The 27,879-nt window shown below is 43.8% G+C and overlaps 2 protein-coding genes across 2 annotated transcripts in view; both read right to left on the bottom strand.

Moving 5' to 3' along the window:
• Positions 1 to 27,879, bottom strand: part of SPTBN5 (spectrin beta, non-erythrocytic 5) — a 156,838-nt gene that overhangs the window by 73,659 nt on the left and 55,300 nt on the right. Inside the window, 8 exon segments of the mRNA XM_030560166.1 lie at positions 173 to 277; positions 12,612 to 12,761; positions 14,739 to 14,942; positions 18,927 to 19,106; positions 20,245 to 20,355; positions 22,858 to 22,972; positions 24,772 to 24,917; positions 27,706 to 27,838. Coding sequence (XP_030416026.1) covers positions 173 to 277; positions 12,612 to 12,761; positions 14,739 to 14,942; positions 18,927 to 19,106; positions 20,245 to 20,355; positions 22,858 to 22,972; positions 24,772 to 24,917; positions 27,706 to 27,838 — 1,144 coding nt within the window.
• On the bottom strand, positions 4,593 to 7,917 carry LOC115650119. Its single transcript, XM_030559555.1, has 2 exons — positions 5,782 to 7,917; positions 4,593 to 5,600 (listed from the first exon to the last, which is right to left on the bottom strand). Exons 1-2 carry the CDS (start codon positions 7,300 to 7,302, stop codon positions 5,589 to 5,591), a joined length of 1,533 nt encoding a protein of 510 aa, XP_030415415.1. The 5' UTR covers positions 7,303 to 7,917; the 3' UTR covers positions 4,593 to 5,588.

A 27,879-nucleotide genomic window follows, 5' to 3' on the forward strand; every position in this document is an offset into this window, starting at 1 on the left:
TTGCTTTCCTTCCACTTCTCAGCCTTCTTATTTCACTAGACTTCATTAAGACTTTCCTGCCTGCCCAGCATTCTGTAGTTGGCTTAAGTATATAAGCCCAACCAACAAGTCTATGCTTTGCCCATAAAACAAGACTACTCCTCTGTACTTGATACATGATTCTTCATTTTACCTTTTCATCCTGAGAGGTCAGAATCTTCTCAAAAGCCTCGTGTTTCCTGATCAGCTGCTCCACCTCATCTACCGAGTTTCCCAGGTCACTGGTTTTCAAATAAATCTACAAACAAAAGCTGAATTAGTTTCTAGCCAACATTGCTATAAGTGAAAATTGGGTGAATCTGACACATTCTAGCACCTTTGGGAATGAGACATTAACACCAGCACTGACAGTGTGCTCCAGAAAGGAGCAGATATTAAACAACTAATGGAAGAAGGGGAGACATTGCAGAAAAAAAACTTAGCAGTATAAAATGATAGAGCTGCACATTTCTGGGCAAAGTGGAGATGTGTTGAGAGAAAGGTTTGAGGAAGCTTGTATATCACTTGCATAGTTCAAGCTAGTACTATCACTCACTGCTTGAGAGAGTGTTGGAAGAGCTGAGAATGCGGCTGATACATTAGTAGAGCTAAATGAAGAATAGGGAAGTGTGAGTGTGGAGGATGCTTGCACAGCATCTGCCTGGAATGTGTTTGGCTCCAGCCAATGTTGTGTGCTTCAGAGAGATCCTAGACTGGAATAGCAGGGACAGCTTTTGGAGAACCGAGCTCTGCACTAGTCACTTCAGAAATTGTTTGTATGTTTGCTGAATATGCCACATGCATCTCCAGAGAACTGAGCTGTATTTCACATCTTAGGCTGGTTTTAGAGAAATTAATTGCATGAATAAGTGTTTCCCGTACCTTCTAAAACTAATGCATTTTTCCCAAATGCAAAATAAACACACAATCAATTCCCCTTGAGGTGGGGGGGGAAACAAAACTCTTCTGCAACTTGTAACTTGCTGCATTTCTTTGGAATGAATTGTCCTTTATAATTCTCCTTTTTAATGAGTGCAAAATGCAGGACAAAAACTTTAATGGATTTCATGGCTATGGCAAGGCTTGGCCAGGGATTAGTAGCAGGCTTGGTGCTCAGTGGGGAAGTCACTGGACAAACATATGGCTGCACAGACAGTTTCTAGTTTTGCAGAGAGGGAAGAGAAGTCTGAGACCAAGGTATAATTTAAAGGAGTGAAGAGAAGGGAAAAAACAGAACAGAATCAGAGAAACAACAGGAAGAGCAACACTCCTGGAAGAAGCCCCACTGGGAATATTGGCAAATTAGTATTGCACAATATATATATGCATGAGAGAAATGATATTGTCCAGAAAGAGTTCTCACAATTTGCAAAAGATTCCAATTCAGTCCCATCTCAGCGTATAATATATACCAGGGCAAAGATATTCTTACACAGCTACACTGGAAAACCAAAGGTGAAACCACTTGTCTGGCCAGAAATATCAAACAATCCTGTCTCACCCAGTAGCTTCTAGAGGAGAGACTTACCTTACATACTTTACATACAGTGTCAGCCAGACCTCCTGCTGAGGCTGGAAGCTCTTGATACAGTTGGATCAACTGACTGAAATTAAGTCCTGGACTCACTTTCCAATTCATTTTTTGGCAGTGAACTTGAGATAAATATTTTGTATACACAGACAAGTGTACAGGGAAGTATTTAGCCCAATCTAGATTTATTAGCTGGGCTGCATTAATCCACTTGTGAGTATGAGAAGACAGGTTAAAAATACCCTCATAACTAAATTTTAGTGGAGGGGGACCTCCATAGACCATGCCCAGGCTCTTAATAAGTCTGTCTCAAAAAGTGTTGGGTTGGATAAAAGAGTGGATTATCATCAAAGCCTGTTTCATATTAAAACTAATCACACTTTAAAGCAAACATTGTTGTCCCTCATACTCTGGCTCCTCTTATCTAACCTACAGTTCATGAGTGTGGAATAAAGATGCTAAGACTTTTGTTTGTTTTAATGTTCTTCTTTGGTTGAGCCTTGCAGAGAAAAACTTCATCTATTGCATTTTTGATCTGTCTCCTGTACAGTCAAATAACCACCCTATGCCGTGTACAACTGACATTCCATAGTTACCACCAGAGTTAGTCACCTTGGAAACTATTAGTCCTGGACTCTGAGCAATTCTGCATCCCACTAGAGTTACCCTTTTCTTCCATCTGAAACTGCATTGCTTGCATACTGTGTCTCCACTGCAGAAGCTGCTTTAAAGGCATATCACTTCCTTTGCCATGTTTTATGGCAGAGGTAGGCAACCTGCGGCACGTGAGCTGATTTTCAGTGGCACTCACATTGCCCGGGTCCTGGCCACCGGTCCAGGGGACTCTGCATTTTAATTTAATTTTAAATGAAGCTTCTTAAACATTTAAAAAACCTTATTTACTTTACATACAACAATAGTTTAGTTATATATTATAGACTTCTAGAAAGAGACCTTCTAAAAATGTTTAAATGTATTATTGGTATGTGAAACCTTAAATTAGAGTGAATAAATGAAGACTCGGCACACCACTTCTGAAAGGTTGCCGACCCGTTTTATGGCTTAGCTACAATTTCAGAAAGGAAAAATCCACCTGAGAAATGGAAACATGTCACATTAGACACAGTCGTCAGAGTCTGTACAGCTTTTCACAGGTGCACCTCCAGGCCTGTTTATATGACTATTTTCCAGAGGTATCTGTTTCAGATTCTGGGGCACGTGGAGGGAGGAGTGGGCAGCCACCCCCCTCCCCACTACTGAATCTGTGCTGGGCAAAGGAGAGGATGGAAAAGGGGAGAGTTGGTTCATCATCAACTTCTCCCTACTAAAGCAACTGGTGACATTTGACAGAATGAGTGGGGACAGTGAGCTGTTGCTATTGGAGAGTTTTGTGACTTGCTCCTACTTCCATGGTGGTTTCTATAGATGCAGAATATAGAGCGCTGAAAGCCTGAGGCAAGCCCCATTGAACAAATGGAAGAAGTCCCAGTGACTTCGCTGGGCCTTGAACGAAGCTACCACAGAGCCATGCATCTAACTGTACTGAAACTGCACACAAGCCTCCGGTATTGTAGGAGTGGTACCATTAGTGCTGATATGGTTGAAAGAAAGCAACACCAACAGTGCAAAGCACCCTGCTGAAGGAGTTTGTGTGTGGTGAGAAACTTTCCTTTCCTCTTTTAAACTGAACACTAGATGAGATTTTAAGAATGAGGCGAACTGCAGCACTTTACCATGAAAGCATTTGCTGTAACAGTCTGAAAGCAGAATGGAAACTGGCTCTCAGACTCTGACACACGCCTTTTGCCAGTTAAGTCTTTCTTTTTCTTTTTTTTTTCCTTGACAATAGAGAACTGCCTGTCAGAGGTCCCCAGACGCCTACTTCTAATGAGAAATGTTAATTTCAAATAAAATGAACTGTATTGTTTTCTCCAGATAACTAGCCAGGGCCTCACATTGCATACAAGGGTCATAAGCTTTCTTTCAGGTTTGTTTAAGTGTTTTTGTTCTGAATCACCTCTGCCAAATTCTTAGAGAACAAAAAAACAAAACAAAAAACCACAGATTAGAACATTCACTATAGAACAGCCTCCCTTTTCAAATGAAAATTTGCAAAGACTCCTAAAAAGCCACAGAGTGGATCTAGCCCTTCTGAGATTTAAAATGGAACATTTAACAAACAGCCAAGTTGTTAAAAATGCAAAGTACTGAAACAAACTGAGATTTTCATTCTGTTTCAAATGGAGTTTCACTCTCCCTGAGTTCATTGTAAATGAATGTAACTATATTGTCATTGTGACAGTGCAACCCACACCACAGGTCAGTACAGTGCTAAACACAGAGTTATATAGTCCATCATGTCAAAATAAATTCCTATTTTAAACTAAAAAGGCACAACATATGCACTAACCTGGCAGACCAGACCAAATATTTGGGAAAACCCAAAGCAAACATTCTGGTTATTAGTATGCTGTCTGGACACTACAACCTTAAGTTCACCAGCTCATCACACAGACCCGTCAGTGGATGTTGCAGCTCAGAGCAAAGTATGTCTTTCAAGAAATATTATTTTTTCCCAGAACAAGAACTATTGTAACTCAGTGGTTGACTGAATCCTTCAACCACTCACTTCCTGAGCTGCTTCTCTCTGACCAGCTCTAAGTATTCTACCCATCACCCCACAGATCTTGGAACCAATGCAATTGTTCCACACATGGAACTCCATTTGAAGGCTCTGAGAGTTCTAAGTGTGGCCAATGGCAGGAATAGGCCAGTTGCTAACAGTTTTAGGCTCCTGCAAAGCCTTAAAGATAATAGGGAAGTCCTCTGCTAGCGTAGCGGGGAGCAACTGCAGGGATCAACTTGGTCTATAGTCTGATGAAAGTACACCAAAACCAAAAATTTAAAGGAGGGAAAACAAGATTACATTTTTTTAGCAGAAGTAAATAAAGCACTTAATACACTTTATATTTCACAATTATTTGTTTACTATGCTGTATTGAGTAGAAGGTACAATTACAGTATGATACCTTTTATTTTAAGTTGAATAAGACACACCATGTTTGTAAAAATATATACATTGTCTCACATACTAAAGTCACTCTGCTTTTGGCCTCATGCCTCACAATGCATTTGAGGTGTGTTTATATTACATACATTTATGGGTGCTCTTCCCCATCCTTCCATCTGTATGTTATTTCTCACATATATGAATATAAATACATGACATGGCCCTTGACTGAAATACACATGGGAAGCACACAGAACTCAGTCAATATTCAGTTTCTAGTATTGCTATAATGCAAAAAACTTATCCCATAAGTGATAAGTTTAAAAGCAGAATCCTAACATTTTTACAATATCAACATTAAAATGTTCACTTATGATACCTTCTGCTTGAAAACTTGTATTGAATTCCCCTTCAACTCCCCTAGGCCTTCATTAGTAGAGACACTGTGAAGATGTCCAGATTTTAGAGAGACAAAATTCCCTTCTCTCTCTCTAGGTCAAAAAAAGTAGTTTCTTTCTATGCACTTAAACATATTAATTTTGCAAACCAAGGGGTACTTCTTAAAAGTTAAAGCGAAAGGAATTATCCATTTAGAAATAAACACAACTTGACAACTTAGCAAATAAAAAGTGTGATACAGGAAAATCTAAGAGAATAGACTGACAGTATCTACAGGTTCCCACAGTGACTGGCAAAGAGAAAAAACAATGCTTGTCTCAAAGGATTTGATCCTGAAAAGGGCTGAGCACTTAAATACATGCATACATTTAAGCACACAAGTAACTCCATTGACATTGGTGGGACTATTCACATATTTAAAGTTAAGCATGTGCTTTGCTGGATCACATCACAATGCTCAGCATCTTGCAGGATCGAGCTCAATTGTGACCATAATGACAACAAAACAAAAATGGCACAAACAAGTCTACTCCACTAGATAAGTCATCTCTAGGTAGTAGGAGCATACCAGGAGGAAAACAAGGAGGAATCCACATGGCTTGACTAACCAAGGTCTGTTTGCAAATGTTCCTAGAATGGAATGTAAAAGCAGCAAAGAATCCTGTGGCACCTTATAGACTAACAGAGGTTTTGGAGCATGAGCTTTCGTGGGTGAATACCCACTTCCTCAGATGCCTCTGTTAGTCTATAAGGTGCCACAGGATTCTTTGCTGCTTTTACAGATCCAGACTAACACGGCTACCCTCTGATACTAGAATGGAATGGATATCTTTACCACTCTCCTCCCAGCTCCAAAAGAGGCAATGTTCACAGCAAAAGATGGACACCATGCACCCCTGCCGGCTCTGTGTGGCACATTTGCAGTGCAGGCTGGTATGTTTGTTAAGAGGTTCTCAGGAGCTATGGTTCCTACAGTGCATGCATCCTGGGAAGGCCTTGAACCAGATGTTGCCCAACGTTGTTGTGAAGAGAGCAATTCTGGACAGCAAACTGGATTCACTGATAGGGAGAGGCCAGCCCCAATCCCAATGGGGTGAAGGGGTGGGCCAGGTGCGTCCAGATCACGTGATTTGATAAAGATGGTGGGTGCTGGACTTTTTCTGAATTCTCTTACCACGTGGATAGGCACAGTAGTCCAAGGGGTGGCAAGTATCAGGGTTATTTTGGAAATCTTGTGGTGAGCTGGCGTTAGCCTTTCACATGGAGTATTCCCAAATGCTGTCTCAGATGAAGGGTTGTTTTGAAAGATGATCAGATCAGGATTTAAATCAGTGTTGGGGACCTCCCTTCCACCAACAGAACTTTCTCTTCTAGTCAGCGCAGCTGGTGTCAGCCATATTTCTCTGGAGACTGTTTGCTGGGGAAGGCCAGGGCACTCAGCAGAGGAAGTCACATGAAATCTTGTAATCTGAAGAGCTGGAGACCCAGGTGAGGAGAAATCTTGTTTAGACACCTGGGATCCTGTTGGGAGACCAGCAGATGTACCAGGCATCTTCTCTAGTTGTGGCACTAGAAGACTGGAATGAGCATGGTTGCTCACTTGAGTATCAGTTCTAAAAGGCTTTATTGCCAAGCTGCAGGTTGAAATGTAGAGCTTCACTGAAGCATGGAGGTCTGGAATTGGAACACTGCATTGACTGTAGCCACGTTGGGGTGGGGCTGAGCTACGAGATGCCAGTGTTGCATGCATCCTTTTGCTATGGAGTGGTGAAACAGCTGGAATGGCAGAGAGAGCAACATCTAGACGTGATGTCCAGCTTGGTGGGGCTTTTGAGGAAGAAGCAGCAGAAGGCAAAGACACTGAAAGCTTCATGGGACCATTTTTATCAGTGGAAGAGTGACAGGCACTTTGATCTCCTACTGAGCATTGCTTACAAGATGTGGGCGTAGACCGAATGCCAAAACTCCCACATCCGCTGCCCCAAGAGTCTCTGTGAAGATTGGAACAAGCAGATGCCATGTCAGAAAGATTCATGCATGGGTTATCTTTCCTGAAAACTTTCCTCCTATTTGTTTGAGCCAGGATGACATCTAACCTTGAACAGTAAACCCCAGAAGATATGTTGCTTGGTGGTAAGGTGACATTTCTTCGAGTACTCTCTGTTGCTGATTGACCAGCTGGAAGATACCATGCTGAAGATGGCATCTTCTGGAAAGGCCGCCCCTGCACAGCTGATTCAAAGGTTGGCGGTGGGGTCACTCTACTGGAAGACAACATCACTTCCACAGTGGAAACATAGATTGGTGCAGATGAGGTCTTGCAGTGATGGTCTCTGCATGACATCCTGCAGCTCAGTCCTAAACTGTGCAAAACCAAAGCAATAGAAACTTGCCTTTTCCCCTATTTTTACAATAAACTCCTAATCCTTGTTCCTTTGGCACTGGAAATTTCCATTCTTCCTCTGCTGTGAAGGAGTGAGAGGTTAATAAACATTCCTCGTGAAAAAAAAAAGGATAAACTAAAGTATCCACATTCAAAATAAAAAGCTCTATTCCTCCAACGCTACCACCATCACCACCTATCCCGTCTGCAAAATGATATGAGCATGTGATGATCTGAAAGATAAATTATCAAGCATGAGTCTCTGCTCTCTGACAGTGAGACGGCAGACAGAGGAGGAGTGAGCCAAGAATGCTCGCCAGAGACAGACCGTGAATTTGCTGTTATGTCTTCTGTGAAAAAACCCAAAGCAGCTAACCTAAGCAACGCATCTGTTGCCTTGAAATGGTTGGGAGAGAGCAGAGCATATACAGCTCTGCTTCTGTTAAAAAACAAAGCAAGTTTACTCTCTTTTCATCTCTCTCAGACGCTGCCTGTCTGCACTCAGAATGGCAAGATCTCCGTTCGCAGGTCTTAGGAGAATTTCCTACAACTGTTCCAAGCAATGGCACAAGAGAATTCAGCAATAAAAAAAGATAGCTGTTTGCCTAATTTCCTCCACATGTGTTCTATTTTCTTTAGCACAGAACGATCCTAGACTAAACTCTGCTGAAATCCTTCGAAGGTTTAAGTAACTTGGATGTAACATAAGATGCTGGCACGAAGTCAAACCTGTCACACTGGCATGGAGAACGAATGAGAAAGCAGTTCTAGTTTAAAACACTGTGGGTTGCTTACCTTTTTCCTTCCCCTATTCCTTGCTGCTGGAAGAGATTTTGTTCAAGGTATATGCAGCATGGTCTGTGTATGTAAACAACCCACAACAGGGGTCTGACTGAAGCAACTATGTTAAAGAGATGCATGCACATTCCCCAGACATGTGGCTACACAAAGACACAGCTAAGTAATGCCACCCACCCGTCCACCCACAAAAAGTCAGAAAGGAGGGAAAAGAGTTGTGAAATGTCTGCCTGCCTCACGGAGATTCTTTATAAACAGGTGTTCACTTCAGTCTGTTCCAAGACCAACAAATGACAAAATCCTCTGTGTGAAAGTGATTTGGAAGTCCACAACTGAAGCCTCGGGGGCAAAAGAGGGAATAAAAGCTTGTTATGAAATTAGACAGACAACACAGCTGCCACTACACTTGTTAAGAAATGGCAGTTTAAAGTGCTCTCCTTCATTCCTGCCCATGCCACCAAGGAAGAGGACCTGTGTCATTACTCAGCCACATTTTAGCTCTGCATAGGCATAGTAGTGCTCAGTTTGATGGAATAAATCCCCCATCTGCTGTTTTAATGGATATGCATATAATACAAACTAAATAAATACTGATGTACAGCTTTATCATACTAAAATTCTGGACCCAGTAGATGGATGGAATCAGCTGCAGCAGATACCAACATATCTCTTGATACTCTCCCTTTATTCAAATAAATGTCCAGAGGCAGAATCTGAGGCAAGATCTGTGTGAAGGATTCTTATGCGGCGAGAGAAAAGAACAGAAATGAGAACCCCTTAGTGCTAAGTAGAGCACAAGCACAGAACAAAAAGACAGTCCCTGTCATAAGGACTTTAGACAACCAATAACACGAGTACAGACGGACCGATATTGAAGTACTAGGTAACAATGAGACAGTATTTGTCAGCCTGATTGGCTCTGCTGTTGTATTTCTTTATAAATGCCACTCCTTGAGGGAAAGCTCTCTCACTGAAGAGTGCCTTATATTTGGAGCTTAACAAATTCAGGTTTGGGCTCTGTCTGGTCTCTCTTGGTGAGTTCAATAGCCAGGTTCAGTCATGGAGAACTCTGTTCCCCAGCCTAATAGCCTAACCCTGCATCTCTCCAGCTTCAGAATCACTGCAGAGTGCAGCTGTTTTGGAGGGCCATGGAGGATGAGGTGGTCTCCACAGTTGCCAGGTCCCATACCATTACAGGTTTTAATAAGTAAAAACAGGACTTGGCGTTGTGGTTTATAATGAACAGAGAATCAGTGAAGTTTGCAAAACGGAGGTAAGATGTGTTGCTATCTGAGTTCTTTACTTTTGAGGCATGCTGATACATGCTAGACCAACTTCAGCCTTTCTGTGGTATTTTTATTCAATATCAGATGAAAGGAGTTACAGCAGATTAATTTTGAGGTGAAAATGAACAATTTCCTGGGTGGAAGAAGAGCATTCCTCAGTACTGTGGCAAACTGCAAGTCCAGGAGTAGTGATCAGTCCAATCTGACCCAGAGGCTTCGTACCAGCTTGAGCATCTGTTTTCTCTTACCCTATGTTTTAGTAAATTGTGTCTTCCCTTTGCCACCAACATCATTTATGTGTTTCTTGGGTTAAGTTTGAATCATCTGCTCTTTATCCATCAACAGATCTCTTCCAGGCATTGTCACATCTCAGGCTATATCTACATGACAAATTAGGGGTGTGACTCAAGTACATACTCATGGAGTTCAGGTGGGTTTGTATGTGAGGCAGCTGGTCCGTGCTGCCATTGTGCGTCCTACACTACTATTTTTAGCATTCTAGTTCAATGAGAGCTAGTGCAAGTATGTCTACATGAGCTGGGAATCACGCCATAGCTTGCAGTGTAGTCATAGTCTCAGTGATGATAGAGGCTATGTCAATGAGAACGAAGATGCACAGTTGGCTATCAACCACATATTGGTGCACACAAACCCATGATATCTCATAATTTGATTAGTCTCATGCAGAGGCTTTGCCTGATTTCAATAGGAAAAAAGGTACCTTTAAGCGGTATTTGTCAAAGTGGATTATGGCAAAATATGACATTTTTTGTTTAAAAAAATAATTAAGTGAATACACCCCATGTAATTCTTTATATGACTAAACCTGCAACAAAGTATCAGGAACCCTACAATAATAAACCTGTGTAAATACACAAAGAATGAAAAAACATTTTAGTGAATGTGTCACACTTAAGTTTCTAAGGGACTAGTATAAGAAATAAGGAGAAAAAATACTTTAAAAATTCTTCCTTCCATACCAAGAGTGTTCTTTTAAATCACCTAGGGCAGATTCTCTGCTGCGCTCAGTTTCTGCTGAGTGCAGGCACAGGGAGGCTGTCAGAAAGCCTGTTATAGCTCTCCAATTCTCTGCCCCAGCCCTTGCACAAATTATAGCACCATAGCGATATTGTCCCGCTCCCCCTCCCCTCCCCCCACACTTGTGCTGCAGCAACTCTACTCCCGACCGTAACGTGCACTGTGTGGAGGGAGAAGGAAGCGAAGGATCCAGCTTTCCTGGCTTTACATTTGCTGGTTTCAGTTCTGTGAATAGGTATCCACAACAGAGAAACCAATATCACAACTGGCACCTTTGGCAGTCTCCAGAGAAAGGTCGAGGACTAAACTGCCTGCTACAATCCTCTGAATCAGGGGTCAGGTATTCTGGCAAGGCAATCAGTGGAAGCCTGGTCTGTGTTATACTTCACCTGTTCTATGGATGGTGGACTTGACTCTCCTAGGCTGTTTATCCAGCAGTTTACAGCAGCACCCAGTTTACATGGATATATAAGTAAAGTTACACTGAGCTGCACTGGCTGGTGTCTGCATCAGTCTAACCACTGGAATTGGTGGATATGGACTCCTTCCATGCGAAAGCTGTATAATCTTTTGTAATCCTTGCCCATGCAATGTGATGGAGAGCATGGGAAAACTAGCCTCTTATCAGCAATCCTGTGTGTCCCACCTTTGAGACACTGTACACATAGGAGAGGTGCAGCAGGCTATACCTCTCTAGCACCCTTTTGGAGAGACATGGGTGTTGCTCCTGATCTGACGGGAGTGGAGATCTGCCCCACAATAAGAGGTAATAACATTGATTGTAGCTCTCAATGCATTTTCAGGGGAAATAAATTAGTGAACCGGTAATAAAGCAAGTTAGAGACTGCTTTGCACTCCCTTATGCTGGGGTATCCCTTCTCATCAAAATGGCTGACTTTACTAATAGAATAAGAAATGCCAATTTCATCTATAGCACTTATTTTCAACTGCATTTCTCAATGTAGGCGGAGCAAGAAATGTTTCTTAGCAGCAGATTGTACTTATGAAAATGGGTATATTGTATGTTCCTTTTAAGCACACATCTGTGTGTTGGCTGATCTCCATTTCACTCATCAGAAAATATGCCAAAGGCAGAATTTACCCTGAATAAAGTCTTTTCACAGTGCCTGAGCTTCCCGTGATGATGTTATCCACATGGGATGTTAGCAGGGTCAGTCAGTCCTTTTTCGCTGAGGGTAGGTATTTTCCAACCTGTGTCATTTGTTAGTTGAGCAACAAATACAAATTTATAGCCACCAGAGCTGTGCTACACTTTACTACAGAAACCTTAAACCAGGTGAAACTCCCCTGGCTTCGGGTTTCAGCACAAACTCAGAACTCAGATCACAGCTGCCAAAAGAGCCACATGTTGGGAATTCTCAGCACAAATGCATTCGCTACAAGTACTGAGAAGTGGTGGCTCCAAGCCCCTGAACCGCAAAGGGTTAAATATTATTTTACAATAAGCTCAGGGACACTCTGCCAATGCAGCTCCCAAGTGTCTGCATTGACGCGGTGGCACTAACGTTGTAGGGAAGCTGGCTGCTGCTCAGTTGCGTCTGGGAAAGTTCCACTGGCACCAAGGTATGAAGCATTTGCACAGATACAAGCAAAGTCCAAGAAAAGCCTGGAACCATTTTGCTGCACTGCCACCAATCTCAGAGATTTAACTAACAAGAAATGTCTCCTAAAATCACCTCTCCAAGAGAAGCTACTCCAAGATTCTACTAGCTTCAGTTCCATTCATCTCGTCAGTTGTGATGGGTGTGGCTGTCGTTGTTGAGAAAAACCCACTCCCTCGGCATACCTGCTGCACTCTGGCAACCTGTTAGTTTGAGCAGAGCCATATAAAACTACATCTGAGATTGCACCCACAGTTTTCATGGCAGGGAACGTTCGACCTAATGCTCTGACCACTGGTACTTGAGATGAGTTTTTAAAAAGTTACCACCAGTAAAAGATTGGGAAGAAGAAAAGATTATGAATTTATTTAATATTGGTGAGGAAATACATTTCAAGCGCTGACATCCTGTCTCAGTGTACCCTGTATGCACCTGCACTTTGGGTCTTCAAATAATCCTAGTTAGACTTTTACAGTCACATGAGTATTAGGTTAGAGGCATTTCACCAGAAGCAAAGGTCACTCACCTCCTGAGAGTTCCGGATCTTTTCCAAGTGATCCTGATCCCGGTAGAACATTTGTTCTTGGTGTATCTTCTCCAACCACTCCTTCTTCTGCTCCCATTGATGGTACACATTATCCTTTTCTTCCAACAAAGCCTGCAACTTCTTCTGGATCTAAAGGTAGTGCACAAAGGAAAACCCATTTTAGTTATGGTAGCCCATGGGGTTAGGGGAAGGCAGGTAGGAGAACGCAGAGCTGGGAGTGACCTCTTCAATGGCACTTTGGCCAAAGTTATCAAACAAAGGAGAGTAGGAATAAATGCTAGCACTTGTATATGGGCACAACGAGAAGCTGAGGGGTATCCAATCTCATGTGAGGAGGAATATTTGTGACAGTATGTCTGTGTACATATCTAGGGGCCCATGGCAACATAAAGCAATAGTAGCTGTTTCTTAGGCTCCATCTCCAGAACTTATTCCTTGTTATTCATGGCCACCATGGTAGGCACAGAAAGTACCATTGAAAGTTGACAGGACAGAGACTTAAATGAGGTGTCAGCACCAGGGCCATGTGCCATAAAGCAAGCACATATGAACACATGGTGCATCCGTGTTGAAATACATGGTATTCCAACTGCCAAAGCTACTGGTGTCCACAGGCCTCTGGCTATCAGCACTGACTTCCAATTCTTTTAACTGTACTTGTATGTTCAAAGCCTTTCACAAGTTGGGAATTGGGAAGATTACTAGTTATGGTAGGTGCACACTGCAATATTTAATAAGCACTCAGAGATAGGTTGGTCAGAGGAGAAGGCACAGCACTTTTTATTAACTACAAGAACTCTGCTCAGGCTTCTGGAAACACCAAAACCTGATCCTAAGGTACGTGATCTGCACAGAGCAAAGCCTGGAGGGCATGGGTTGTGTTTAAGACTCATCTGACCTGGGCACAGCCTGTGATTCAAGCCAGTCCCCTACATGGGCTGCTAGACCTTCACCAGCTACAATCTTTCACAAGAAATTGAATGACAGGTTGATGTCCTGTCTGGGTGCAGCACATATTTTTAGCTCTGAACCTTTAGGATTTGTCTTTGTTTCTTGCTTGTTGTAAACAAATTGGTTGGAGTCTATCAATCCTCAAGCAGATCTAAGGACAGTCAAATTAGAGCTGTGATTTGTGCTATTCCTTTAGTTTCTTACATTGTTCCTAGCCATGTCTCGAATACAAGGTTTTATTTTGTGACAATGCATTTTATTGCAGTGGTAGTTAATATTTTGAACAAGTGTCCTATCATAACTTCTGTTATAAAGGTTTAGCAGAGTATCCTCTATTACCTAATGGGCTGAGGTTTCACTGAAGAGAATGTCAAATATTTTTTATAAGATTTTGTGTATAAATAATCACAATTTTTTGCTCTCCAGCAATTGTGTGGGTGGAGGGCAGTTTGCCTACATCCCTTCCAACAGAGATGTTAGCTGTTGGAGTTCATTTTGTTGGTGATTATTGGGTTGTAAGAATGTGAGATACACTGGAATACTCTCTATCATGAGAAATGGGTGATTGTACTGGAATTTTAGAGAATGCTTGTCCTGGTACCCTAGAATTCTGCTTCCCATCTTTCTTCTGTTTTTTGAGATTTATCTATTTCAGTATCATTTAGAGCTGCATAAAGTTTGCCAGTTATTTTTTTAGCTTTTCTTATTTGTTTGAGCCTTTTCAGTATGTTTGCCCAGTCTGGTCTAGTGTGGAGGTAGTGCCATAACTGGAGGGCAGGAACTTGTAAAAATCCAATTCAGGAAGTAAGTAGCATTGTCTCGATTGCTCAAAAGATCCCAAACTTCTCAGATAACCCAAACTCTGCTTTGGCAGGTTTTTGTATGATTCCCACATGGGTCCACCCTCATGTATGAAGTGATCTGAAAGAGCATTCATGTGTGTCCAAGTCAGATATTCAGCTGAGTTGGGTGTGGATCACGACATGTGTGTGTGTGTGTGTGTGTGTGTGTGTGTGTGTGTGTGTGTGTGTGTCTGTGCGCATGTGTGTTTATGTATCCAAGCCCAGCTTGAGTGCAGAATGGTATCTGTGACAGTACTGAGCAGTTTTGTATGTGACTGTGACCCAGATATGCTATCAAATGGTTTCTGTTTACCTCTGTTGATGATATTTTCTCTTCCTGCAGCAGTGACTGTCCTAGCTGTGCCACTCGATTGTATGTCTCCTCTCGTGCCTCAATCTCTGCCAACAGCTGCTGATGTTGGGTAAGCCTCAGGCTACTAGTGAATATATCCCGGATTGTCTCTTCAGTCTTCATTTCCCTCATCATCTCTGCTGTCCAGGAGAAATAGTCCCACACCTGGAATCCAAGAAAAAGTCCAGGTCAGGTTAGTCTCTAGTCGCAGGCTTAGGTTGTCAGACTGATACATCACTGCATACATGTTCATCTCTAATATCAGGTAATGCAGCCATAGAGAACAAGGATAATATTCCATTAAGGCTTGTAAATGCTATTATGAGCCTCAACAGGGGAGTACTATAAGCTCAGAGGAATATCTACTTTCAGTATTAAAAAACCCACAGGCCTTTTTGTTGTAATATCAGAACCACAACAACATTGTGCAATGTCTCATCAGCAATAAGAGGATGTTTTCTGTTGCCCTTTAGACATCTCTGCAGTGTGCTCTACGGATTTTCTTTAAAATTCTGTAGGCAGAGAGCCACAGTTAGAATTTCAGAGATAGCGTTTGAAGCTCTCAGCTTGGGGCAATGATGTACAAGAACACCCACCAAACATCTGAGAATTATTTTCAGAATGTGACTGAAGAAAGTTGTGAAGCTAAAAATAATACTACATGTCTGTGTGCACAGTTTTGTGCATCTAACTAATTGAACCCCAACCAGCCCACTTGTTGTTGGTCTCTCACATGAGTGTGCAATAAAGGTTTTGCTCCTGTCAAAAATAGGAGGGCGTGGAACACTGGTGGGGCTTGTGTGGGAAGATGACTTAACTTTTTGTTATATTTAAATTGTTCCCGGGCTATCTGAGGTGATCTTGTGGAGATAGATGGGTCTGTTCGTTAATTAGGGTATTTGAAACAGATTGTCAAAGGCCTCCAGAGTATTGCACGGGTGCTCTTTTATCGCAGAGTACTAAAACTCCACATCAGAAAATAAATAATAATGCTTCATTTGCATACATGACTGCATGCTTTGCACTTGTAACTCCAGTGCTTCATTTTGAAAATTTAATCAATTATAAATGGGTGCTGTGATCAATGACCATGATTTGTACGTGATCGTCACCAGTCACCAGTTGAGGAGGGCAATTTGGTGCATGTGTGCAGATTTCATTTCAACTTGCACGACTGTAATTCAGAGACATGGCTGGCTATCACTCAAGTCACTGACATTCCACTTGACACAGTGCAAATATCTAAGGCTTACTGAGATTTAAGTGTTAGGGGAAAATCCATAAATCTAGAGATTTTCAGAGCATTGGAATGAACCAGCAGCCACAGGGGTTTACTGAACGATTGCTGGAAATATGTAAGGACAGACAAGACTCCAATCTATAGGAGATTCTTGAGCAGAGGCCGCCTGAGACCACATAGAATCTAGTGCAAACTTTAGCGCATGGATGCTCATGTCTTTTACTAAACCATGAAACCTACTTTAAACCCTGCTTCCACTGAGGGTTCCTCCAGAGATTTGGAGCCCTCTGCTGTCATAGGACCTGTGGTCACTAGGGTCATCCCAGCTGTTTAGTCACAATGAAATCAAACCTGACACAATGCGGAGGGAAGCATTAGATAACCCAGGAGAATTCCCTTTCTACAATAATGATTATTTGATTTCTTTTAAATAAAAAATAAACATGAACCAGGACAAGTGAACAAATACACAGCTGTCTCTTTATCTAGATATCAACAAAGTAAAAAGTCACCTCTTATTTGCTACAATTGCCTTTCACATCATTTCAGTGGCCCTGAAGAGCACTCAGCACAGCTAGAAAAAAAGGGAAGCAGCCTGGCTCTTTGTGCTCACCAGAACTTGGGGGCATTTGGCAGTAAGCCAGAACTCAGCTGCAGGTTAGAGCAGCCCGCTATCCTCTGTGCCAGGCGCCTACAGCACCGTGGGGTCATTCCTAGAGCTGAGCAAATAATTGATCTTTTAGTTCAGTGGCTGAACCAAAGAAATCTCCACAAATATTTGGTTAATTTGCAACCAGATCTGAATTCTTCAGTTTTTCTTATTAAAACAGAGAACTGAAAAAAAATAAAATGGTTTGGGTCAAAACAAAAATACGTCTGAAGTTGATTCCAATTGACATTTTGTTTTGAAACTGTTGATTAGAAACAAAATGTTGAAATGGTCCATTGTCACCCACCTATTCTCCTGTATACATGCACATACAGATAACACCCACAGAATCACCCACTTGTCCATTCCCTTATCAGCACTCATGCTTACATGGACAGATAGGTGTTGGTTTGCAGAGATGCAGAGCATTAGCAATTACCATTGACTTCAGTGGGATTTTGCAGGTGCTCTCCCTCTAAGGCCATGTCTACATCTAAAATTTTGCAGCGCTGGTTGTTACAGCTGTATTAGTACAGCTGTATAGGGCCAGCGCTGCAGAGTGGCCACACTTACAGCAACCAGCGCTGCAAGTGGTGTTAGATGTGGCCACACTGCAGCGCTGTTGGGCGGCTTCAAGGGGGGTTCCGGGACCGAGAGAGCAAACCGGGAAAGGAAACCAGCTTCGCCGCGGTTTGCTCTCTCGGTCCCGGAGCCAGCCAGCAAACCGCGGGGAAGGAGACCTGCTTGCTCGGGGTTCCGGGACCGAGAGAGCAAACCGGGAACGCCGCGGTTTGCTCTCTCGGTCCCGGAGCCAGCCAGCAAACCGCAGGGAAGGAGACCTGCTTGCTCGGGGTTCCGGGACCGAGAGAGCAAACCGGGAACGCCGCGGTTTGCTCTCTCGGTCCCGGAGCCAGCCAGCAAACCGCGGGGAAGGAGACCTGCTTGCTCGGGGTTCCGGGACCGAGAGAGCAAACCGGGAACGCCGCGGTTTGCTCTCTCGGTCCCGGAGCCAGCCAGCAAACCGCGGGGAAGGAGACCTGCTTGCTCGGGGTTCCGGGACCGAGAGAGCAAACCGGGAACGCCGCGGTTTGCTCTCTCGGTCCCGGAGCCAGCCAGCAAACCGCGGGGGAGGAGACCTGCTTGCTCGGGGTTCCGGGACCGCGAGAGCAAACCGCGGCGAAGCTGGTTTCCTTTCCCGGTTTGCTCTCTCGGTCCCGGAACCCCGAGCAAGCAGGTCTCCTTCCCCGCGGTTTGCTGGCTGGCTCCGGGACCGAGAGAGCAAACCGCGGCGTTCCCGGTTTGCTCTCTCGGTCCCGGAACCCCGAGCAAGCAGGTCTCCTTCCCCGCGGTTTGCTGGCTGGCTCCGGGACCGAGAGAGCAAACCGCGGCGTTCCCGGTTTGCTCTCTCGGTCCCGGAACCCCGAGCAAGCAGGTCTCCTTACCCGCGGTTTGCTGGCTGGCTCCGGGACCGAGAGAGCAAACCGCGGCGTTCCCGGTTTGCTCTCTCGGTCCCGGAACCCCGAGCAAGCAGGTCTCCTTCCCCGCGGTTTGCTGGCTGGCTCCGGGACCGAGAGAGCAAACCGCGGCGTTCCCGGTTTGCTCTCTCGGTCCCGGAACCCCGAGCAAGCAGGTCTCCTTCCCTGCGGTTTGCTGGCTGGCTCCGGGACCGAGAGAGCAAACCGGGAAAGGAAACCAGCTTGATTACCAGAGGCTTCCTCCTTCCACGGAGGTCAAGAAAAGCGCTGGTGAGTGTCTACATTGCATTACCAGCGCTGGATCACCAGCGCTGGATCCTCTACACCCGAGACAAAACGGGAGTACGGCCAGCGCTGCAAACAGGGAGTTGCAGCGCTGGTGATGCCCTGCAGATGTGGACACTCTCAAAGTTGCAGCGCTGTAACTCCCTCACCAGCGCTGCAACTTTCTGATGTAGACAAGCCCTAAGAAAATTAGGTTTATCTCCTTTTCCACCTGCACATTGATGTCAACTTCTGCCAGTTGCCCTACACAACATACACTCTTATGTATGTCTGTATATGAACATCCCTTGCACTCTGGCACAATATTTCCCCATCTACTAATACACACTCACAGCTCTGAGCTCTCATACACTTAGCAAATGGCACGCACAAACACCTGTCTGCACTCACATTCTTTCACATAAACCTGTGTGCCAGACACACATGCTCATGCTCACATAACATCAAGTCAGATTTCTTTGTTCATTAACAGACAGAATACAGAAGGCAGAAGCACTCACATCTGCTTGAAACTGGTAAAGCTTGCAGGCCTGTTCCAAATGTTCCCTGCGCTGTTCCACTTTAGACTTCAGGGACTCCCAGTTCTCCACTACTGCTTGCTGCTTTGCTTGCAGGTCTGCCACCTGTCTCTCAGAGCACCGGGCCAGCACGCCATCTGCAGCATCGATCAGCTCCTGCAACTGCAGAGGGGAGAAAGTCATCATGCAGGTTAAGAAGGGGAAGGTCATGGATGGCCAGTTAGCATCACAGAAATGATAACAAGACCTATATCAACTGCACAAGGCACCAGAATTCAAGTTACACTTTCAGAACAGTTTTCTCCTGTGCCCGTTACAGTCACATGGAGTAACAGTGACACCCAGTGTCTGCTGAGGTTCATCACAGTAGTGCAAACATCTCATTAGCTATTTCAGGTCACAGCTCCTCTTTCCACTGTTCCATTTGTAAAGATGTCAGGGATGTGTCAGATATGGATATCCTAGGAGAACAAATGTCCCTACCCTGGTTTTGATAGGGGCTGTTTAGATTAGTCACAGATAGGTTCTTTATGGATATTTGTCTTGCCTCATTTCCATTTAAAGGTATCATGCAGCTGGTTTGGTTAATTCCAATGTGCCATTCCTTATGCATAGCCCCAGGTCTAGGTGTCAGGCCCTTGCGCCCTCAGTGGTACGCTGCCTTAGTCATTTCAGTGTAACATATTGTCAGTACTCTGATGTTGCATTTATCAGACTAGGTTACCAAGAGACAAACTTCATGAATTTCCTTCTTACAGCCAGAGCCGAGCATGTCTCTTTGGACAAAACAGGATTCTGTCTGAATAACAGCCCTTTTCATGACCTGAGCCTCTTAAAAAGTTTGTATAACAAGCCCCAGCCTCATATTCCCAACTTGCCCTCCTCTCGCCAACCGCGTAAACCCATCAGAACTCCTAGTCTATCCTAGTGAGCTCCCACTTCCCATAACTCCCTCTAACCAGCTGGTGAATCCATTGCAGCGCACAGCAATGGGAAAAGCATGCTTTTAACAGGAGGGATAAGCCTGGCATAAGGACCCATTTCAAGTGGTTATAGGAACCAAACATATGACCCATTTCAGAGTCAGCCCTAATTATAAAGCCTGTCTTGTTTTCAATGTTTTAAACCACCCATTTCATACCTATCACCAATACTCAAAGACATTAAAAGAAAGAGCAGGCTTTGAGGGAGACCATTCCAGGTTCTGACAGACAAGTTAATTGTGGGAAAGCGTTGCTGGAGCTGGCTTGGAATCCAGGCTGTTGGCTGCACATTAAAGAGTGTGAGTGACTGGTCTCACCTGCTGCTCATTCCCTAAGAGCTCGTGTTCAAGGGCCGCATGTTGGCGTAGCTGGGAGTGCACGCCACTCATGTCCTTAGCAATGTCATCAGGGATGCTCTTGGACTTCTCCTAGCAAGGAAAGAATTAATGGGAGCATTGTTAATGAACACCCCAAGGCACAAACATTAAGGGTCCACTTCTGAGAGCTTTACTCGTGTTACAGGGGACCTTTCTTACTCTGCAAGCAGGGCTGGATTTCCAATTAGGGACACCAGTGTTCTAGGGGTGCCTAAAAGTTAAAAGTGGGTTAAAAGTTAAAAAGTTAATACATACAGCCCCCCTGTGGATGGCCGGGTTCCTGGCATGGGTTGGTGGCCACCCAACGTGTGCGGCTGGAGCAGGGTGAGCGTCTGATTCAACTCGCCTGGGGCCACTGTGAGCCATGGCCAGGTGGGGCAGCTGCTGAAGGTGCTGGCAGTGTCCCAGCCCTTCCCAATCTCAGCCACCCCACTGCCTCTGCCCTGTGCCAGGGAGGGAGAGGGAAGGTCATGACTGGTGCCCCATTCACTTGCACGAGCGGAGCCGGAGCATGGCTGCCACGCCAGGCTGCGGGAGGAACAGAAGACACCCGGAGAACTGCTCGCTCTGGGGAGAGGTAAGTCCTCACCCTCGCTCCTTGCCTGGGGCAGGTGGTCTGTGCCCTGGCTCGGGCTGGGAGCACCATGCATGGCGGAGGGTCTCGTGCCTTCCTGGGGAGGCTGTGTTTATATTTTGTTTTGTTTAATTTATTACGGAAAACATGAAAGTCAGCTGTAGGCAGGGGGAGGGGCAGCGCTGAAGATGCTGTGCCTAGGGGTGCATAAGGTGTAAATCCAGCCCTGTCTGCAAGTAAGGACTTCTCATGGAGACTGTTCAAAGGTATTACTCAATGTAAAGCTGGCAGAATCTGGCCCTAAGACATTATATGGAATCTGAATGTAACCCATTGGCAGTCAAGTATCAGAGAGGTAGCTGTGTTAGTCTGGATCTGTAAAAGCAGCAAAGAATCCTGTGGCACCTTATAGACTAACAGACGTTTTGGAGCATGAACTTTCATGGGTGAATACCCACTTCGTCAGATGCATGACGAAGTGCATCCCTCTACTAAAAGATAATAGCCTACTACTGCTCCACCTAATGGTGTAACTTTAGCTGAAATGGTAGACGTCTGTACTGAAGTGCTGAAGGCTCTATATACACAAGCTACTGAAGACCCATGCAGGTGGTCATTACATGAGTAAGAGGAAGATGAGCTGCTGACAAAAGGGGTATCCAGAGACACACAGAGCAGCAGATAATTCATCAAGTATGCTGAGATCTACACTGGACTGACCCTTTTGATTTAAAAACAAATAATTTGGAGAAGCCCTTGGATTTGGTGGCAAAGAATTCTTTTCAACATGTAAAGTGGTAATGTTCTAGAAAAGACAAATAAACACAATGAGGCAGTGGGGCATACAATATCTTTTAGGCCAGCCTAATGGACTAGAAGTAGCACTGTGTGCTACAATGTGTGACTACTTCTCAGCCCACAGAAATAAAAGTCTGACCAGGCTTGTGGCAAGGGTAAGCCTTGAATAGTTCTTGCAGTGGCACCTGATGACCTACTCAAAAGAGACATTGGTAATTAGTTTAGGGTCTCAGTCCACTTCTTTGGCAACAGGCCTTCACAACATACAAACCATCATTATAACTGCCACCTGTTGGCAGCAGTCTCAGCAGAGAGGCCAACGAATGAATGGTCATGACTATGGAATGACCATTCTAAGCTTAAGTGTGGTACCTCCAGGTTACAATTGAGGTCCATTGGCAGGGCAGCCTGAGGGAAACATTGCCTCTGGCTGGGCTGACTCTAACCTATGGATAAATCAAGAGTTTGGGCCTGCAGAGCTTTCAATTCAGCACTTTTGTCACAAAATTAACTATTAATACATTCACGCATATACACAGTCTATCAGAATCCCAGGTGGTATCTAGTGAGATAAGGGGATGGATTCTCCATTCACTCACACTAGTTCAAATCAGGAGTAACTCAATTTAAGTCAAAGGAATTATGCCATTGGAGAAGTGGAGAATCCAGCTCATAAAGTAGCAGAATCCTACTGCTTTGCTCATTGTAAGCCATGTTGGATTTCCTCCTCTGATTCACACTTCAGGAGATGCCTTTTTGTTGGAAAATATTCACTCTAATGGATAGAGAATCAATGCTGTAAAGGGGAGCAAAACGAGGCAGTGAACAATAAGGTCTTTTTACTTTAGCTTGATGGACTAGAAGTAGCATGACAGCATGTGCTGCAATATGAGACAATTTAGTCCAGCTTCAGCCTCTTGCTCCTCACACAGCTCAGCAGGTGTCTAGTGACTTATACAGCTCCAGCAGCCGCTCCTGACAGCAGATCAAGTTCAGTCTTTGGGGGATTCCATAGGAGTATTTTTCAGCACTTCTGGTCAGAGTGGCTTGTGAGGTATGGGTCTTTTCTGTAGAGAAACTCAATAAGCCAAAGGTAGGAATGGTGGGTGTCCTAGAGACCCTTACAGCACTAGGTAGAAATTAAAGACCCGCTTCCTATGTTTTTTCACCATGATTTTTACCTCAATGTGGGTGAGGGCATCTGTCAGGTCTTGGTAACTCTTGTGAATTGCCTCTGCATCCTTCAGTCGCTCGCCTCGTAACCTGGTCATCTCCAACAGCTCTTCCCAGTAGTTTCTGCAAAGGGCCATGGAGAGACAGACCATGCAAGGGTGTGAAATTGAGACAAATAAGATGAATAGGAGGAGCAAAGATTTAAAAAGACCCCTGTTTAGTCTCTGGCTCCAGCCACCATGCCTGGCTGAGGTGATTCCTTTGCAGGCAGGCAGGTAGTGTTTCACATCACTGAGTCAATCTTACAGCAGTTCCTGTCACAGTCAAATGTAGGCTATTCAGTGCATGCCATAGTAGGATTCAAAGGAGGTGGCAGCAGAAAGGCAGTCAACACAAATGAAGGGTAAATCACCCACTCAGTCGCACTGTATTTTTTCGAGCAGTTCATGCCACAGTAGGCTTTTTAAATTTTATTTGTAATGTGTAATAGGATAATTGAAGCCAAATGGTTTAGATGCTATTAAATGTCTAAGAGATTCAGATTTCTGCTTCCTGGACTGGATTTTGGTTTGGGGGTAGGCAAAGGGTCCATCTCATGTGTATCATAGTACACAAAAGGAGAATGGAAATGTGAGAACTGGAGAGGGAGAGCCTAAGAGGTAAAATTAGAAGCATGACAAAGCCAGAAGAGTATGTATCAAAGGAGGGCTTGTGAGCATGCCTGAAGAATGAACACATTTGAACAGAAAAGCATTAACTTTTTAGAATTAGAAAAACTAAATCTGTCTGTGTGACTACAGATGGAGCATGAGAGAGAGGAGGAAAAAGAGTGGTGTTACTCTGCATAAGCTCCAGCCACAATCCTGGAGCAGCTTGATGTTTCAAATAATCAGCAGAGAAATAGCGAACAAGGCTAACATTTAAATGGTCCCTATTAGCCTTCGGTGTGACCATGCACTGAGATGAATGGGGCAGCTTGCACCAATCCATGATATTAACTCTGTCAGATTCTGAAAGGCTGCAATAGATCCATTTGTGTTTGGAAGATTGTCTTCACAACCACTAGTAATAGCAAGGATAGTCCTGAATTCTCATTTCTATTGAGGCCCCCTTACACCTCGATGGCAGGGTAAAGAGGCCTCAGTGTAACTGAGAATTCAGGGGCTCCATTCTTTCTAAGTGACAGCTAACATTCTGCAGAATGATGTGCCTGTGCAGAATACCAGCCTAGTTTAGCTCAATTCAGCCACAGCTTTTATCTGATCCAGCTGGTCCAGTCTGTCCTTCAATGACTTTTTTCCTCCAAGAAATTCAAATTTGAACAGAAATAATTATACCTACCTCTTTTATAGCACTTTTCTCAATAGGTCTCAAAGTGCTTTACAAAGGAGATTAGCTTCAGGATCCCCACTTTAAAGGTGGGGAAACTGAGGCACAGAGTAGGGGAATTACTTGCCCCAGATCATCCAGCAGGCAGTGACAGAGCTGGGAAGAGAACCTAGGTCTGAGAACCAGTCAAGTGCTCTATTCACTGACCATGCCAACCTGACCATAAAGACACAACTAACCTCCTAGCAGTCCAGTTAAGTGATTCCCTTTAAAATGACACAGGACTCTTACTGATACTGCTTGTTAAAGGTCTCTGGTCCACTGCACAAGCTGCCAAATCAGAAAGCTGATACTATGATGATTTTTTTTTTTTTTTTAAGAACAAGGCATATTGGCTGTCCTGTGCCAATGAAATTGCTGCTGGCATCATTTCAGAACAAGCCACATCTCCTTTCCAGTCCACACTGGCGTACATTTATTAACTAATGAATTGTGTGGACATGTCTTCCACTTTCCTGGATCTCTTCCCATTTGGTTCCCCGAGGTAGGAACTGAAAGAAGAATGAAGGAAATAGCCAGTGCTAGTATCTTACCGTAGCTCCTTCTGCTTCTGCCGGATCTCTCTGGATTCCGAATGCCCATGGTCCAGAAAATTCTCTGCCAGCTGCTGGCAAGCTGCAACTCTCTTGGCAGCCATTTCTATCTGGTGCAAGAACGTATCATATTTGGCACAAAGATGCTTTTGAAAGAGGAACAAAAAACAGGGATCAGACTTGGTTTGGGAAGGGAAGCTACTGTTTCACATGGATATCTGCTCAGCTGCCTACTGAATAAAGCCTGACGGCAGGCAATTGGCTAGTGATCTTAAAGAGAAGAAGCTTGACTGTGACTACATAATCTTGCTCCAAAAGACTAACAGGGTCTATAGATTAGCTAGAAAAATGAAAGAATGCTGCTAGCTCTACAATGCAGGTAGAGGCATAGAGCATGTTGCAAATGGTAGAAGTATCCCAAAATAAAAAATAACTGGACACCTGATCAAACATACAATGAAAATTGAATTGAGTTCATATTATTAAATAATATACACATAAGGTATGAATACAAACGTATATTCAGTGCTAGATTTTCAGTCCGCCTCAGTCCAACCTCCTTGTTTGTGGACACAATTTTGCACAAGCTAAGATTTTTAAAAAACGGGTCTATAAAATGAGTGGCCTAAATGAGTGGCCTGATATTCAAGAGTGGTGAGCATCCAGCAGCTCCTACAGACTTCAATGGCAGATGAAGATCGGAAGTTAGATGTCTACCCATTAATATTTGTGACCAAAATCTACTAAATGGACACTACTTTAAATATCTGGTGATCAAAATATAGAGCGGACCTGAGCCACAATGCTCAGTGCTGGGATTGGATCCAAATCTGAATTTCGCAAAGCATAGGCATTTTAGGACTCTGTATTCCAGTATGGCTCATTACCGAGATAGACCCAAGTCATAGTGCTCAGATCCAGTCCTGTAATCAAATTCAAAACTCCTGTTGAAAATTTTTGTAGCAGGAGCGGGAGCCAGAGTTCCGATTCTGGCCCATCATCAATTGAAAATCATTCATTAATGTTCATGATGCACTTTGAGAACCTTGGAAGGAATGGATTGATGTTATGAAATAGTATGATGTAAATGAAATAACCATAGACTGACTGTCAGGGCTAGAAAATCGCTCCCGAGTCATCTAGTCTACCTCCCAAAACCAGTTAGGACTATCCTCTAAAGTAGTAATCTCCTAATGGAGAACATCACCCATGTGCAGAGGCCTACACAAGACCTCTTCCGCATTTAAGTGTTACTAAATTATAACTGCCTTAAATACTATTGCTTCAGTTATTTCCCTTGGGAAAATTTTCCATTACAATAAAATTCAGTGATTGACCAAAGTCCACCCTTTATTCTCTGAACAGGGTACAAGCACAGGTATGTTATGGTGAGTGAACCCCCCTTAGGATGGGACATAGCTCAGTCTCCATGGTCTATTCAATCCATGCTCTAACAACAACCGTGCCAATTGTGTTGTTTTCTGTGATGTAGATTTCTGTCAGCTAGGCAGTGAATGAAGGCCACTCCTACCAATGTCAACCCTATTGACTATAACTTATAGATCAGCCAGGCAAAATACCAGTGTTTCTGAAAACAAAGTCTTACACCAAATAGTTTTGAAGAGTTATACAGAAAACCCTCCCATATGTGGCCTTCCCTTCAGTTTTACTTCACAAATCTGATGTAAATCTTCTTCTCAGGCCTAGCTCATTTCACTTTCCACTTCCTCTGAGGGCTACTCCCAACCTCTTTTAACAGGAGTCAGCTACTCACTTAGCTCTTTTTCAGCCAGCTCTTCTGCTAACAGGGTGGACGTGTTAGTCAACCCTGCCAGCCTGTTACCAGCCAATGAAACTATTTTCTAAATAATGTTACATTTTCCTTTAATAGCTCATTTGCATTTTCTCTTGATCAGCATTATTCCTTATTTTATCACCTTCATTCCCCTGCTCTCTCCTATCCCTACCCATTCTGCTGTCATGATTTTCATTAGGTCATACTTTATGGAGCAAAGTAGATGAGGTAATATCTTTTATTGGACCAACTTCTACTGGTGAAAGAGACAAGCTCTCAAGCTTACACAAGAGCTCTTATTTAGGTTTGGGAAAGGTACTCAGAATGTCACAGCTAAACACAAGGTGAAATAAATTGTTTAGCATAAGGAGTTAACATGTTGTAAGAGACCATTCAAGGTGAAGTGGGCAGTTAACACTTCTGAAACTGAAGGACAAAGGTGGGTCAGTGGGTTATAGATTGTTGTAATCAGCCATAAATTCAGTGTCTCTAGTAGCCAGTCTGATTTTTCATGTTTAACAAAGTTATGAAATTAAGCTCCCAGGCTGGTCTTTTTAAAAATGTTGTGCAGGTTTCTTTTGAGGATGAGGACTGAGAGGTCAGATATGGAGTGATTGTTTTGTGAAGTGTTTGCCCACGGGTAATGTGGTGTTTTTGTCTGTTATCATTTTCTGTGTGAATTTATCTGAAAGCAAAGTGATTGTCTGGTTTCACCTCCGTAGCTGTTATTGGGTCAGATAGTGCACTGGCTGAAGTACACCACATGTTGTGATAGGCATGTATAGGACCCCTGGGTCTTAAAAGGTGTGTTGTGGGGAGTGTTGATCATTGTAGCAGTGGAAATATGTCTGCAGGTTTTGCATCTGCTGTTCTGACAGGGTCTGGTGCCACTTTGAAAGTCATTGGAAGGCTGGAAGAGGGTGTGGGGAAAGATTTCTTTCAGGGTGTGGTCACCATCGAGTATGGGTCATAACTATTTAATGATACCCCGTATGGGTTTAAATGCAGGGTATGAGATGACAACTAGCGGCATGCGGTCAGAAGACTTTTTTTCTTTATACACAGTCACACTCCATACCTTACATTTTTACAGTATGGAATCAGGTAAACTTTGCTTGTGTTTGGTACCATTAACTCACCAGGACATGTTCGTAATCACTGCCATAATTATCAGAGCTGGCCACCTGCCTCTGCTGATTGATCCAGTCCTGCAGATCCTCATACTCCCTCAGATACTCATGCAGACCAAGAGTCTCATCTAGCTTCTTCCCTCTGTTTAGAGAGAACAACGGGGAGAAAGCAGAATATAAATA

Source organism: Gopherus evgoodei, chromosome 4 (genome assembly GCF_007399415.2).
Source record: "Gopherus evgoodei ecotype Sinaloan lineage chromosome 4, rGopEvg1_v1.p, whole genome shotgun sequence".
Lineage (NCBI taxonomy): Eukaryota > Metazoa > Chordata > Testudines > Testudinidae > Gopherus > Gopherus evgoodei.